Source organism: Myotis yumanensis, unplaced genomic scaffold, assembly GCF_028538775.1.
Source record: "Myotis yumanensis isolate MYYU_CA2020_CCGP unplaced genomic scaffold, mMyoYum1.0.hap1 SCAF_13, whole genome shotgun sequence".
In the NCBI taxonomy this organism is placed as follows: Eukaryota; Metazoa; Chordata; class Mammalia; order Chiroptera; family Vespertilionidae; genus Myotis; species Myotis yumanensis.
The window spans coordinates 11,729,005-11,745,049 of NW_027223764.1; the positions used below are offsets into that span (position 1 = coordinate 11,729,005).

The following is a 16,045-nucleotide window of genomic DNA, read 5'->3' on the forward strand; positions in this document are numbered from 1 at the left end:
TTTGTGTACATGGCACACTTTGTGTAGAGCCCTCACTGCTGGCAGCATTCTGCCAAGTGGTAACCATGCGACTCTGGCAAGGCTCTGGGGTTAAGAATACAGACCCTGGAACCAGACAAAGCTGGATACGAAGCATTTCCACCTCTTGTTAACCGTGGGCCAATCACTTGCTCTCTGAGACTCAGTTTCTTCACCTGTAAAATGGATATAATAATATTCCTTAATTCATAGGGTTTGTGGGAAGATTAAATGAAGCAAAACCTATAGTGGGCTCCTCATTGTGTCCAGCACATAAAAAAAAAAAAAAAAACACTTAGTAAATGGTAGCTTTGTTGTTGCTTGCACTTGTAAAGGTGTTTTATAAAGTGCATGTATTTTTCAATTTAAAGATGTTCTCGGAGTCTTGAAGCTTTTGGAAACTCAGATAACAGGCAGGAGCATTTAATTCATGTTTATTTCACATTTGATCTGTAAACTTTTTTATTTTAAAAATCCACTGTCATTAGCAACATGTGCTGACATTAATTTTTCTTTAGTAAAATGAGAGTGCAGGCCTTAAAGAGTCTCTGTCTGAAACGTGTAGAAACTCATGTAAACACGAGGTCTCCGCCCTCCTCCGTTGACTTTGGGAATTCATCAGTGACGCGATCTCAACCAGAAAAACAGAGGGGGGGAAAGGACAACACTTTGATACCTACGAGCTCTTGGGGCAGGAACTGTACAGTTTGGCAGGCCCATTTGTCTTTTCAAACTGTTTACCTTGGGCAAATTGTATCAGGTTTGCCTCTTCCACATAATTTACACTTCTCTGTGTCTAAAAACAGCAGCTCGACGATTTCCCCACAGTCAGCACTCTGGGAGACAGAGAGGCGCACATATAACACAAAATAGAAACATACATATTCTTCAAGCAGTGGCCCCGGAGAAAAGGAGGGAGGGGACTTCAGAAAGAGGTTTTAAAGTGAGTTAAAGGGTGCCTGGGGGGTAATGGCTTTATACACGGGGCTGATGCAAGGCGGAAAGGTTCATTGCTTCTGTCTTGGTCCATCATGGCAATATTTACATAGGAAAAGGCAATTACGCTGTGAGGCACAGGAGAAAAATGAACAAATCTTTCCCCCCTCAGGACATCTCAAAGCAGGGCCAGGCCCCAAGGGACAGTCACCAGTTGCTGGTGGAAAAGGACTCGGAGGGAAGTCATGACGGCACTAGAAAAGGGCTTGCATTGCCGAGGGACCGGCCCTGCCCCAGACACCACGTGTCTGCCTCTAGGGCATCTCCCACAGCCAGGATTCCGGCAACAAAAGCCAAGCGACATTAGGGACCCCCGCCCCGCCCCGCCCCGCAGGTACTTTCAAAAAATAGTGTCTATTTACAGGGGAGGGTGGGAGGGCGGGCCGGGCTGCCCTGAGCTGTGTGTAAAAATAGAGATGGGGGGGAGGGGAGAGCCATGTGCCAAGGCCAGGTAACCGCTTGGAGAGCCATATCCTCTGGGCTTCAGTGATGGCTCTGGACTGCTCTGTCTGGACTCAGGGGAGGGGACAATACCTTCAGGAAACAATACTGATCAGGGGCGGCCCAAGGACCCTGGAAGATCGCTCCGAGTGCGGAGCGGCCCTAACAATGATGGGGGAAGGTGGGGCGGGGGAGGCGTGTGGCCCTCGCAGCCAGTATTCTTCCCCGGGTAGGGAGAGCAGATGTTCAACGGAGGCCGCAGAGCAGCCCCCAGGCTGGGGCGCGCGGAGCCGGCAGGCCGGGTGGTCAGCGTGCCGGGACCCGGCAGACGCGCCCTCGGACCCGCCGCCTGCGGTCCGCGCGAGTCCTCCGCGGGGGCCGGGGGCCGCGGGCGGGCTCCGCGCTCACACGATGCGCTTCCTGTCCCCGCGGCAGAGGATCTTCTTGAAGGCGCGGCGGAAGTCGTGGTTGAAGATGGTGTAGATGACCGGGTTCAGCGAGCTGTTGCAGTAGCCGAACCAGAAGAAGAATTTGAAGAGCGTGCGCGGCACGTCGCAGCCGACGGCCGTGAGCGTGTAGGTGAAGAAGAAGGGGAACCAGCACACCACGAACACGCCGATGACCACGGCCAGCACGAACGTGAAGCGCTTCTCGCGGTTCTGCCGCCCGCGCCAGCGCGACGCCTTGGCGCCCCCGCCGCGCTCCTCCTCGGGGCCGGTCCCCAGCGCCCCGGGCCCCGCGCCGTGCCCGCGCCGCGGCAGGCTGTCCCCGGGCTTGGCCGGGTTCTCCCGGGTCTGGCCCTTGGCGCGGCTGCCGCGCTCGGACCGGCGGGACCCCGGGGCCCTCTCCCCGTGCTCGGACGACGAGCTCTCCTCCAGGTCCAGCACGTCGGTGTCACGCGGCCCGGCCGGCGCGGGCTCCCCGGGGGCCCCGTTGAGCTGGGCGGGCAGCGGCTCGGCCTCGGCGCCCCCGGGGCCCAGGCCGCGCTCGGGGCCCAGGCCGTTGGGCCTGCGCTCGGCGCCCCCCGGCGGCGCGTGGTCCGGGCCCCGGCGGCTAGGCGGCACGCGGGTGCGGCGCTTGGCGATCTGGTAGATGCGCACGTAGACCAGGATCATGATGAGGCAGGGCGCGAAGAAGGAGCCGATGCACGACGCGATGACGTACCACTTCTGGTCGTTGATCTCGCAGCGCGGCTCGTCCTGCTGCTGGCCGCCGCCGCCCTTCTTCTCGATGGAGATGAGCGGCGGGAAGGAGATGACGGCCGAGATGACCCACACGGTGACGATGATGGCCTTGATGCGGCGCGGCGTGCGCTTCAGGTTGTACTCGATGGCCTGCGTGATGGACCAGTAGCGGTCCAGGCTGATGGCGCACAGGTGCACGATGGACGAGGTGCAGAAGAGCACGTCGAGCGCCAGGTAGATCTCGCACCACACCTTGCCGAAGTACCAGTAGCCCATGACCTCGTTGGCCAGCGAGAAAGGGATGACGAGCGTGGCCACCAGGATGTCGGCCGAGGCCAGCGACACCAGGAAGAGGTTCTGGGGCGCCTTGAGCGCGCGGCTGGTGAACACGGCGATGATGACCAGCACGTTGCCGAACACGGTGAGCAGCATGAGCAGCCCGGCCAGGCACACGAGCGTCAACGTCACCTGCAAAGAGTAGGGGACGGCCCAGGCGCCGCCCCCCGGCGCCTCGGTCCCGTTCCAGCTCGCATTGCCGGCGTCCGGCTGCAGGGAGCCCATGGGCCCGAAGCTGCCCTCGGCCAGCGGCTGCTCCTGGCGGAACATGAACGCGGGTGCCCGCTCGCCTGGGCCTGGTGCCAGCAGCCTTCCGGCTCGGAGCCCGTGGGTCCTCCTCTTCCTCCCGCGGCCCGCTCGCCCCGCGGCGCCTCACATGGGGTGGGGACCGCGGGGACGTCCAGCTGGAGCTGGGGAGCCGCTAGCGGCCCATTGGGCCCTGCTCCAGCGAACGGCGCCCCTGTCCGTGCTTCGGGCGCCCGGGGTGGGCGCCTGCTGGCTCCCAGCTCCTACAAGCAGCCAACTTTTATTTCTAGGCGGCGGGAGAGAGTAGGTCGAGCCGATGGGGAAAGAGATTTATTCTTCGCGGAGAGAGAACAAAAATCACCGCTGGCCTGGTAACTTGGAGAGAGAACAGGAAATTTAAAATACATGTATATATCTATAGCTTGACTCTTGAGCCTGAGCAAAAGCGAGAGGTCTTACCGTGAGCGGGGCCCGCCCCCACCCCGGGAGGCAGCCGAGGGGTGCTGATGCGGGCTGTGGGTCCTCCGTCTGTCTCCTCACATCCCCGAAGCGATCACGGGCTCTCCTGCTTCCCCCAGACGCGGCGGGGCCGGCGGGGCCAGGGCTGGGGCCCGGGCGCGGACTCTGCCGTCTCTCGGAGCGCCGCGCCACTTCCAAAGTTGCGTGCCCTGCTGGGGCCGGGGCGCAGCGCGCGGAGCTCGGGGGCGGCGGCGGCGGGCGAGAGGTGTGGGGGCCGCATGAAGGCGCCCCCGTGCTCAGGCGGTCCCGGGCGGGTGGGCAATGGACCCTCCAGGAGCCGCGGTCTAGGCAGAGGGTCTTTGGGGCGTCGGCCTGGCGCGCTGCGAGCGCTGAGCGCGGCCGGACTCGCCGGTCCGGAGGCAGCGTGGATTGAGGCGGGAGCGCGGGGCCGGGGGAGAAGGCGCTGGGGTGGCCGGGCAGCGGCGCGCCGGCTGCAGGGCGTCTGCACGGAAGCCGAGCTGCTGCTGCTCGCCGCGCTGGCGGTGGACTGGTTTTATAGCCCCGGGATCAGGCCGGCGTTGCCGAGCAGCCGGCGTCAGCCCCCACGTGGGAAGCCGACCCTCCCCCGCCCCTTGCGCCTCCCCTCCGCGGGTCCAGAGCCGGTGCCCCTCGCCTGACCCAGGGGAGCCCTGCCTCCGCAGCCGGACCTGCCCTTTGGAGAGGCGGGTGCCCTGAGCCAGGGGGTTAAGAGCGTGCCCGGGGAGCGGGGAGCGGCCCCTGCTGGGAATTGGCAGAGCGACTACAGCCAGCCCAGCAGAAAGCAGCGGGCACCCGGGAGTGTCCCCATCGAGCTGCGTCCTGGGAGGAAGGGGGTTGGAGACCCGTGACCCGAATCTGGACAAGCGGCCACCGGTACGGGTTGCATCCGGAGCAGTCCCGCCCTGGGCCGGGCTGCCCTCTACCGTAAGTGCTACCGGCGGCCGTGGCGAGTAGAGTCCGGGTGAGAAAGGAAGGCACAGGTGCGGATCGACCCCCTGGGGCGGAATGGGGGGCGCCTCCGGGGGAGCAGCCCCAGGCAGAGTTCAGAGCTGCAGTTGGGGAGGGTGACCACGTGTCGCCCCAGCAGCAGAGCTGTCGGCGAGACCCGAGCGACTCCGGGTCTGGACCGCGCCCCCTAAGACCGCGGTGGGGAGGGGTCCTGGAGGCGGAGGCCCGCGCCGCGTCTGAGCGAGGGCGCACTGACACCTGCTGGCCACTTGTGGTCACCGCTGGGAAGCTACCCGCCAGCACCAGGCGCCTTCTCCCGCCGCGGCAGTCCTTTGCCTAAAGCTCCTTCTCCTATCTCAGGACATGTTTGAGTCCAAGCTCAGGAAAGTAGGACCCAGATTTTAAATTGCACCGTCATGTTGCAGACATCTTTCTAAAGCACACACTTTATGCGTCTACCCGCAGCGGGAGCGGGGATTTGTCTGCTAAGGTCAGACAAAGGAAGGGCTCCTCCTGCATCAGAGCCCAGGACTGACACCCACCCTGGACTGGCATAGCCCACCCTTCCCACGATCCAACAGGCCTGGACCCTGCCTCTCTGGACAGCTGTGAACCATCCTGTCTTTGTTGCGGCAGGAAAGCTAGACTCCACCCCCCTCTCACCCCACCCCCAGTTTACAAATGCACACACCCCATCTTTTAGTAAGGGGAGGGTGCTGGCCAAGAGAAGAGAGACTCCATGTTCTCTGCGATAGGAATAGCATAGAGTTGGGGCAAATGGCTTGTTTTCTCGCATGCTTGATGTCCTTCAATAAATTGTAACAGTTTCTAGAGCACCAGCCTGTGTTGGGCTATCTGCACTTTTCCAATAAGCAGTAGGCAGTTGAGGAGTAAGGCTCAAGAGGATAGGAACTGTCAGCAAAAGAGAGATTAGACCTCAAGGAAAGTTCTTACAGCAAAAGCTTATGCAGTCACCTTAGCTGGAAGTTCCAAGGATTGAACAGATCACCTCTGCACAGCAGGATGCAGGCTCAGGTGGGGGTTGTGGCGGGAGACTAATTCAGGACCTTGAGCATCACCTTGAACTCAAGTTGCTGATAAAGTTATTGATGCTACTGCTCTCGATGTAAAGAGTCACAGGGTCTAGCTAAAGTACTTTCAAAATACTTCACAGATATCTCATTTGACTGCAGTGCCTTTATCTCCCAGTCTTTGCTTGGGGGGTGGGGGGAGGGGGACTCTCCTTCCTATCTTAATTCTGAGCAGTCTCTCTCATCCCCTTTTCTGGATCACCTCAATGCTGAAAAGGCAGAATTTCCTCCTCCTTCCGTTGAGCCCATCATTTCCCATCTTTTATTCAGAACTCAGCTCTGAGTCTCTTGGCAGGAGCAGAAACTTTGCACGAGGCTCCGTTGGAAACGTGTTTACACTCATCTTAGCACAGCAACCAGGAGCCCCAAACATCAAGAATGAATGCGGAGACAAAACTCAAAGGCCGTGGCAGTCTGGGGTTCACCATGTCGTTCCCAGAACATAGGGCCGAGTATTGAGAGGCTTTCACTGCTCGTCTCTGCACCAGCTGCTAACACACTCTCCTTCCTTTCTCATTTCAGAAGTAAAAGGGGAAATGGGAACAGGGACCACAGTGCTGTTCTTCCTTGAAATCTCTGCTACTAGCCTGTGCATGACACCTCTCATCACATTTTCTAAGTGCTTCCCAAACAGCCAATTGGTTTCTTAATTTCCTGGTTTGGAGTCTTTTATCCTAAAATGGATACAGGCCTTCAAGGAGCTAGCCCAATACACAACTATTAATGATAATCATCACTGCCTCTCGTTAAGCACCCAGTATACAGCATGTCCAGGGCTATATGCAGAGTCCCTTTATACCCCCGAGTTCCTCCTCTTGACACGTTTACCTCATCTCCAAAGACTCTGCCTCCTTGGTTTGACACCAGGATCAGTATCTCTGAGCTTTGAAAAGCTACTGGCCACCATTACTTTTTGCTAGAAGTTTCAGTGCTATGCTAGCTTGGTGAAACAGCGTTGAGCAGAGAGACATCCACAAAGATAGCACTTCTTAACCAGGCCTGTTTATCAGCATTGCCTGGAAAGGTAACACACACTTACCAGTGCTCCACCATTATGCAAGTCCGATGAGTCATAGTGGGATGCAGTTTGTGTATTTTAGCAAAGCTGGGGGGGGGGGGGGGGGGGGTGCGGGGGGAGGATGCTAAGCTAACACACACCCTGCTTAAGACTCACTGCCCCAAGCAAAAAGTCTCAGTGGGGACCAGGGAGGGGGTTCAGATGACCTGAGGACTTTTCTCAAGCCAACCTGAGCTAGGAAGAATGGGCCCCAGATTGAGAATCAGTGCTTTGGTGGGTCAGCTAGGAGGGTGTCATAGCCCTCCAGGGATCTGGGCAGAACAGTTAAGAGCTGTTGTAAATATGGAGGTTGACTTTGATGGCCTAAGGATGAGTCAGCTCTGGGCACACAAATAGAGGCCCATTAATAAAAATAAATACTATGTATTAGCACTGACCCCTGTCAGGCACAATGCTGAGCAGTTTATGTACCAGATATTTAATGTTATTCCCCAAACAACCCTAATATGTAGCTATTATTACTTGCCTTTGCAGATGGGGAAAACAAGGACCTGAGAGACTAGCTTAGCCTACCCAAGTAATCAGCAGCAGGGTAAAACCTTGACCCCATGTTTCCTGATTATAAGCCAAACAAGATCTCTAACTCCCTCTGCCACACGACAGGGGGACCTGCAAGAGGTCCATCAGGAATGAGAGCAGTGACCAGCTGGCCAATCCTCCCTGCATCCCTGAGCTCCTCGTCCATGCATGGCTCCTAGGGCAGCACAGTCTAGGACGATGCGTTCTTTCATTCCACATATGATCCTGCTGCATTGGAGGAAGCATCAGACACAACACTTCCCAACGGCCAACCTGCTGGAAAGCAAGCACTACACTAACTGGTTGTGCAACCCCAGGATTGCTAGCCTCCCCTCGGTGGGAGTAGCCACTCCCTCTCCTGGGTGCCTGTAAATGTTTCTTCCATAGCTTGGGTGAACCCTTATTGCACTAGCTTATCTGTTCATTTGTACGATAATCTAGTGAGGGAAAAGGACTATCCTGACCACCTTTGTATTCCCAGAGCATACCCAAAACAGGTTTATTAAAAATCAAATTTCCTCCTGGTTCGTGTGGCTCAGTGGTTGAGCATTGACCCATGAACCAGGAGGTCACTGGATCAATTCCCAGTCAGGACACATGCCCAGGTTGTGGGCTTGATCCCCAGTAGGAGGCGTGCAGGAGGCAGATGATCAATGTTTCTAGCTCTCTATCCCTCTCCCTTCCTCTCTCTCTAAAATCAATAAAAATATATTAAAAGAAAGTTAACAATATGGTCAGATAATTTTTTTTTTTTTAGTAAAAAGATCACAATAAATTTCTGGAATCTACTATTACATCTGCAATTAAAGTGTCAGGCAAAACGACACCAAAATACAACCTGACTTCATCTAAAGGGAGTGAGGAACTGGAGAGAGGTGGTATTAATAGCTTACTTTTTATTTGTTTTGTGTGTGTGTGTGTGTGTGTGTGTGTGTGTGTTTTAAGACTTGACTAAGAAAAAACCTACGTGCCTTATTAGCTTGGACTCCTAGGCTGTGATATAACCCTCACAAACGGTAGTTTGGACACATACTAGTACACACACAATCAGGCTACACACCCACACAGAGAGACCTTAAACACACCCTCAGCCATCTGAACACAATGAGCAGGTGGGGAACACAATGTTCCCACTGCCGTCCATGCCGTGTGCACAGCTGGAACTAAACATCTGTCAAGTGGCTGTATTGCTGACACAGAGGACGGGGATGGGGAGGGGGGGGCCAGTCACTAGGAAAATAATCTATTGCTTCCTTTGAGCTATTATTCAATTCCTTCACTTTCTTGTACCTGTGCTGGAGCCCTTTTGGAATCACACTGTCACTGAAGGCAAATGTAAGCTAAAAGCAAAGCATGGACTGCAAGAGTGTTGTCCTGGGAACTGCCTTAAGTACCACCATCCATTTCTCATCACTGCCAGGCCAATCCCCCTATACTATACTCACAAGTGAAGTCCTGCCACCACCTTCATCGACAAGATTCTGAAGTGCTAGCCCATCCTGCCCCAGCCTGGAAGATTAAGCCACGTGTTTTCTGTCTCTGCAAGGGCCTCTGGGCAAGACCAGGAAGTCAGCAGTCTGCCAGGAGCATCTCTACCTTCAGGATGCCAACGAAGTTTGGGCTCCCATCTGACTCTTTGCTGCTGCCCAACCCCGCAGGACATGTTTGTTTCCACTGAAATGTGAGGGCTGTGCACACATATGAATCTACCATCCCCTCCTGCAGGCCTTCAGGCGGGCCCTTACAAATAAGTGTCCCCTGCCCCCCCAATCCAGGTGAGTTATCTTGCCTGCTGTGTTCAGAAGCATAAGGAAAAGCAAAGCTTGAAATAGTCATGGCGAGTGATATTCTCAGGCATAACAGGTGAGCCAGATCCACTGGCCCTATTAATTGTTGCCAACATTAATAACTCCTGAACTAACATACCATTAATCTGATTAGGAAAGGTGAATCACCCTTCACATTTACTCAAAGAAACCAAGGAGACAGGGTTCCCAAAACACACACACACACACACACACACAAATTTAAGAGGTGGTCTATCATGGCTCCCTAGAAGTAATTTCTTTTTTTCTATCCTCCTTAGTTAATAACAAAGCTCAAGGTCCTCGATCCTAAAGGGAACCCTGCCTGGGGAGGCATTCAAGTCATGAGTCTGAGCTTTGGAGCAAAACAAACCTGGGTTCTGGTCCTGTTTCTGTCACGTAAGCATTGTATTAACTAACTTTCTGGGCCCGTTTCCTCATATGGAAATGGGGGAAATACTTGTACACACCTCATGCACATTCTTAAATGAAGATTAAATGAGCAAATACATGGAAAATACATAACATAGTGTTTGATATTTAATAGGTGCCCATTATGCATTGAGAGCATTTTAGTTGGCAACACTTTCTCCTTTATTAATTTGAATTTTCCTCAGACATGCAAATAGATCCTAAGATTGCCCAACTTAAAGTTTGACAGCTAATTAATAAATTAGCATGAGAAATAATAATTAAAAACAACATGAAAGTGGGAAGATATAGCTTTAATGGGTTTTAATAGGTATCTCTCTGTGTGAAAAGCAAAGGAGGGGGTGGAGATCAAAGGTTTTGGAACAGTTCATAATATGTAAGGATACACGCAGTTACTTACATTATTAGCTACCAAAGAAGAGGCACAACCATCACTGAAGTTCAAATTGGGCAGGCTGGGTTGAGGGACACCCATCCAGAGCACGAATTTCGTGCATTGAGCCTCTAGTAGTATATAAAAGTTATTAAATAACTGCCAAGGTTCTTAGATATAAGCAAACTCTTCAACTTAGATTTGTTTGTATATTTTAGAATTGTATATTTTAAAAAGCTGGCATTTACTACATGGCATTCAACTGTATTAGAAAAGCTGGAGAAATGCAATCTCCATGAAGTGTGTATAAGTACATATGTATGTGTATATATGGAAAATGAAAAAAGTAAACCTTATCACTCAGGTATCTCACCTAATGATGTAGTAAAACTGCTTATGCCCTGGGGAAGTAACAGGATAAGTTATTACTGTACAAAAACAGAAAACTAGAACAATTTTGCTTTAGTTTATATCTTCAATCTAAATAAGGTAGGGGTTACTTAGAATTCTTGACTATACAATATTCTTTTGAAGTTGACATCAAAGGCCAAAACGTGTAGATTTCTTATTTGCAACTAAGCTAATGTTCACAAAAGTAAAAAAAGTCATCAAACATTTTAATGGAAAATGGTAATCATTCTAAACCCAGGTTCATCCCTAACTCTCCATGTTAATATTTTATTTTCTATAAACCAGTCTATGAGTATTTTTTTTAAAGGCAACCATATTCTCAATTGCCTCAGGATGGCCCTTAATAAGCAATAACAGGAGGTGCTTTGTTTGGAGGTTAGGAAAATTGAGCTCTGAATGAAATCAGCTATTCTTAATTTTTTAGAAGTAGATTACTCAAATATGTGTGAAATCCATTAAACTGTGACCTCAATAGCAAGTGCTTGACAAGCTATATGATAAACGTTTTATACTAAGTAGTGCTACTTACAAGGCATATTATCTGTAATAAATAAAATTCAACAAAACAATGATCCTCCAAAATCAACACCAGGAACTTCTTTACAAATCAATCACCTGCCTGACTTAAAACATAAGTTCACTTCATTTATGTTTTCTCCATTATGTTTTGACTATCTCCCATATTCATAAATATGTACTCACATACATGGTATGCCTACACTTCAGAAACTAAAAGGCTAATTCCAAGCATTCTGAATACTTCTGCCACAGCAAATTTGGACATTTAGATGCTTAAACACTGTGCATTAAAATTCCCTAAGATATAGCCCTGGTCAGTGTGCTAAATGGTTAGAGCATCGGCCTGCACACTGAAGGGCATGGGTTCAATTCCTGTTCAAGGGCATGTACTTGAGTTATAGGTTCAATCCCTGGCTCTGGTCGGGCTCATGCGGGAGGCAATCAATGTATCTCTCTCACATCGATGTTTCTCTCTCTACCCCTCCCTTCAACTTTTCTGCTCTAAAAATCAATGTACAAAATATTCTTGGGTAATGATTAACAAAAACCACACAAAACTCCCTAAGATATAAATAATATTAAAATTAGGTTTTCTAATTGTTTTTCAGTCATTGATAAAAACTAAAAAAAATTCAGGCATTCAGATTCTTATCTCTAATCTCAAGAGGGAAATTTAAAGTAACCGTATATTCAATCAGGTGATATCTTTAAAAAGATTTGGACATTCACATTGCCTAATTTGAAGGTAATATTTATAAGATATACTAACTCATTCAATATTATAGCATTTGTAATTTAAAGAAAAAAATCAGTTTTTTAAATCTCAGTAAAAAAAACAATAGTATGAGCTGATAGTCTGATCACTTAACAGATCTTTAAAGAGCCAATAATCTAGTCACTTAAATTTAGTATTTTATATTCTTTTTGAGTCAGAATTTTCTTGTGTACATTTTGAATTATGACCCTCCCAAATATAGACATTTTCTTCGTAGGCCTGATTTTTGCTAGCAGGGCTAAAACCATGGAAATCTAGTTCTTCAGTTAGACCAGTCAAGCTAATCCTGACAAAGATGAGTTAAAAATAAGTGTATAGACTTGACCAGTTATCTCAAATCTAATCTACTCCAAAAGACTTATAAAGCTAAATAATAAAAAGGGAGAAAGACCACCATAAATCAGTTGATTAAATAATTAGAATATGGAAAGGAGCAAACAATAACTTTTTTCATAAAGAAAAACAGGTGACATTTCTAGAGATAAAATTTAAGGGACTCAAATAAGAATATAATCAATCATATAAGTCTATTGGAAAGACCATGAAGACCTGCCCATAACTATCCTTATCTGGCATCCTCCACCCAATTCTTTAGGGAAATAAGATAGCACACCAGCCCAACCTGAATGAACACTTATGTGTCATCTCTATCTCTTTCAGGGCTGAAAACTGTGGAGAAGAGTGGCCATAAACTAGGATCACTGTCCAACATGCTTTTCTGTGATGACAGACACATTCTGTATCTACACTAATGTAATAGTCACCAACCACGGTTATCGAGAACTTATGTGATTAGTGTAACCAAATTTTAAAAGCCACATGTGGCTAGTTAGTGGCAACTATTTTGTATAGTGCAGATCCTAGAAAAAATAGTGTGGGAAGTAAAATCTTGAAGAATATACTGAGAAGTTAGAAGAATTGAACTCAACAAAATTGGCTGTTCTATTTACTAAATATTTATTTCCTTCCCACTTCTTCTATAGCAACTTCTCAATTTCTGCAGGCTCCTCCCTAAGTACCCAAAAGTTAAATGTTGGTGTTGATCAGGATTCCATCCTAGGGGATTCTATCTTTTTCCCATTCTACCTGCTCTCCCTAGAAAATTCTTGCTTCAATTATAATTTATATGCTAGATCATGTTTTCCAACCTAACCTTCTAAGCATTGGATTTAACTATCCAAATGCTTACTTGGCATCACCAATTGATGTCCTGCAGGTACCAGAACACATCCTCTCCTTACACCCAAACTAAAAGAACCTGGTCCTGCTGCCAACTTCCATACATCCAGATGTTTATGCCGTAATTTTGGGAGTAACCTTGATTCTCTAACTCAGCTTTTCCAGTCATGAAGTCTCACTAATACCTCTTTCTAAGGCTCCCTTCAATGTCTTTCTTTTCATCCCCACTGCTACAATCCCAATCAAAGCCATGGTTACCTCTTGCCTAGATTATTCCATCAGGCTCCCCACCTGACTGCTTGATCTCTAGTTTTGATTCCCTTCAACTCATTCTTCTCAAACTTAAAAAAAAAAAAAAAAAGACATATCAAAGAATCTTAAGAGTAAAGATGAAAATTAATCAAGTTGTGCAAAGGACTAATTATGTCACCTTCCCTGATAAGTTTTCTTCAGCCAATTAAATAGCTCCAACTTGAAAGGTCTCCTTACCCTTATAGCTTTTGTTCTTATGAACACTTAAAAATACAAATAATGTTTAGTCAGTATCACAACTTTCTTTTTTAACACATTGCGTACCGCATAGAAATCTCTAAGACATACGCCAGGGACCGCACGTTTTTGGGCAAACTGCAAGTTATTTAAACCATCATAATGTGCTTTACATGTTGTTTAGGTTTTGTTTTTCAATAATTATAACATTTTTATTTACAAAAACAATTAAACAATTAAAGTTCCTAGTACTTTTTTAACGTATGGTACTGCGTAAAACATTTTCCTCTATGAAGAGGGACCAAACAAAATTTACATAAGTATCTAGATTCGCTCCTTTTTCCATGGGTATGAAAAACGAGAACACTTGTGAGCGGCCCTGACAGATGGTGCGCGAAACATGAGAACACTCCTGAGCGGTACGAAATGTGTTAAGAATCCTGCACTCAACTTCCACTTTTAGTTACCAAGATATAGTAAACAGCAGAAAGGACCTTATGAAAGGTTACAAAACACCACAAAAAGCATTTTCTTCATGAAGGCTGAGAATGGGGGAATCACCTCTACTAAATCAGTGTTTCCATAATAGGACAGTCTTCATTATATACTAGAGGCCTGGTGCACAACATTCGTACACTGGGGGGGGGGGGGCGGGGGGAGGAGTAGGGGAGTTCCCTCAGCCCGGCCTGCACCCTCATGCACTTCAGAAGCCCTTGGGGGAAACCCCCAAGGGGTCCTTAGCACTGCCTTGAAGGTGGGAGAGGCTCCCGCCACTGTGGCTGCACTCGCCAGCGGTAAGCCCAGCTTCTGGCTGAGCAGCACTCCCCCTGTGGGAGAGCACTGACCACCAGGGGGCAGCTCCTGCTTGAGTGTCTGCCCCCTGGTGGTCAGTGCACATCATAGCGACTGGTCATTACGCTGTTTGGTTGATTTGCATACTAGCCTTTTATTATATAGGATTCTTTATATATTCCGTTAAAAAAAAAAAAAAAAAGAGCCCTGGCCAGTGTGGCTCAGATGGTTGGAGCATCATTCCTGTACACCAAAAGGTGGCAGGTTCGATTCCTGGTCAGGGCATGTATGGGAGGCAACCAATCGATGTTTCTCTCTTCCTACCTCTTCCTCTAAGATTAAAAAAAAAAAACAAAAACGAACACGAACACAAACCATAGTTTTGAATGTTGTAAATAATAAATATAAACAATATAATTAGCCAAGGCCGGTTTGGCTCAGTGGATAGAGCGTCGGCCTGCGGACTGAAGGGTCCCAGGTTCGATTCCGGTCAAGGGCATGTACCTGGGTTGCGGGCACATCCCCAGTGGGAGGTGTGCAGGAGGCAGCTGATCGATGTTTCTCTCTCATCAATGTTTCTAACTCTCTATCTCTCTCCCTTCCTCTCTGTGAAAAATCAATAAAATATATTAAAAAAATATATATATATAATTATATTGCATTGCTTAGTTCCACATTTTTGTGGTTCAATGACATTGCACAGATTTCATGGGCAACTTAAGTTACATGCAAAATTGGAAAAACTTTAAAAGTCTCAATGGCAAAACATTTACAAATACATTATTTATACTGAGTACCTTACTACAGAATGACTAAAGAGGTAAAAGAATTTCTATCTAGCCAAGATAATCATTATTTCAATTCAGGTTAGAAATGTATTTTTTTCAAGGCTATTTACACCTTTTAGCTTTGTAATTCAAAATAGCTAAGTATGTACCACAGCACAAACAAAATCTGTTAAACATCAGTGGAAGTTTCCTCTTTAATATGAGAAAGGTCAAAATTGTTAAATGTTTTTAGATATCACTTTTGTAGAGTTTTTTGTAGAGTTTTTCTCTCTGCACTTTATAAACTGTGTGCTTTGCAAATTATCGTGTAGCTAATTAAAAACAAGTTATAACATGCAAATTAAAATATAATCAAAGGACACTATTCATTATATAAAATACTTTGTTACATTCTTATCTAGCAATTATAAGACTGAACTCTGATAAAATGAGTTTTGAGGTAAGAAAATCACTAAATGAGGAAAAATTATACATTAGTATACTGTTCTATTAAAAACATATATTAAAATAAATTGAGTCATACACATTTTCTTTAGTGGTAGACACCAGGTTTTAAGTGATAGCTAGATAACTAGACTTACTGAAGAGTAATGTCCACAAAATCATAAAAAGTAAAAGGTATTGACAACAAATGTGAACGTTATTTGTAGATTAAGCCTGGTCAGACCAGTGGAAGGTTAAATTCTCTACATAAATAATACCAGTGATGATAAACAGTAAATTAGATGACTTATGAAATATAAATAATAATGGTCACAGATAAAGCACCTATAGACTAGGTTTCCCAAGTAAGATAATTTTTACTAGTACCTGTAACATTAAATGCTTATAATGTCACTGAAATATTACTCAATTATTAATAGAATTGTTAGGCTAGAGCCCTAATAATCTGCATGAAGACAGAATCTCCCATTAGCCCACTAGTACCATTGTGCAATTTAGGAGGGGGAGGGAAATTATCTTTTCTGAAGACTCTTTACTTCCATCTCTCAGAAATTTGACATAATATACTGATTTTGTTAGAATAAGGCACTTTATTGCCATTTGCTAAAAAAATTCCATAATAAAATACAAATCTGTGAATAAATTCCCCCATACAGTGGTGGTGATGTACTCTGCACAACCTG

The 16,045-nt window shown here is 47.6% G+C and overlaps 1 protein-coding gene and 1 long non-coding RNA gene across 2 annotated transcripts; one reads left to right on the plus strand and one right to left on the minus strand.

Annotated features, from left to right (window-relative positions):
* Window positions 1-436: 436 nt before the first annotated feature.
* Window positions 437-4,183, minus strand: ADRA2A (adrenoceptor alpha 2A). Its single transcript, XM_070432295.1, has 2 exons — window positions 3,681-4,183; window positions 437-3,596 (listed from the first exon to the last, which is right to left on the minus strand). Exon 2 carries the CDS (start codon window positions 3,243-3,245, stop codon window positions 1,860-1,862), a length of 1,386 nt encoding a protein of 461 aa, XP_070288396.1. The 5' UTR covers window positions 3,246-3,596; window positions 3,681-4,183; the 3' UTR covers window positions 437-1,859.
* Window positions 4,184-4,445: 262 nt separating this feature from the next.
* Window positions 4,446-13,954, plus strand: LOC139021441 (uncharacterized). The gene is made up of 4 exons (XR_011473515.1): window positions 4,446-4,643; window positions 8,902-9,130; window positions 9,442-9,559; window positions 12,331-13,954. It is a non-coding gene; the product is annotated as an uncharacterized lncRNA (long non-coding RNA).
* Window positions 13,955-16,045: the final 2,091 nt, after the last annotated feature.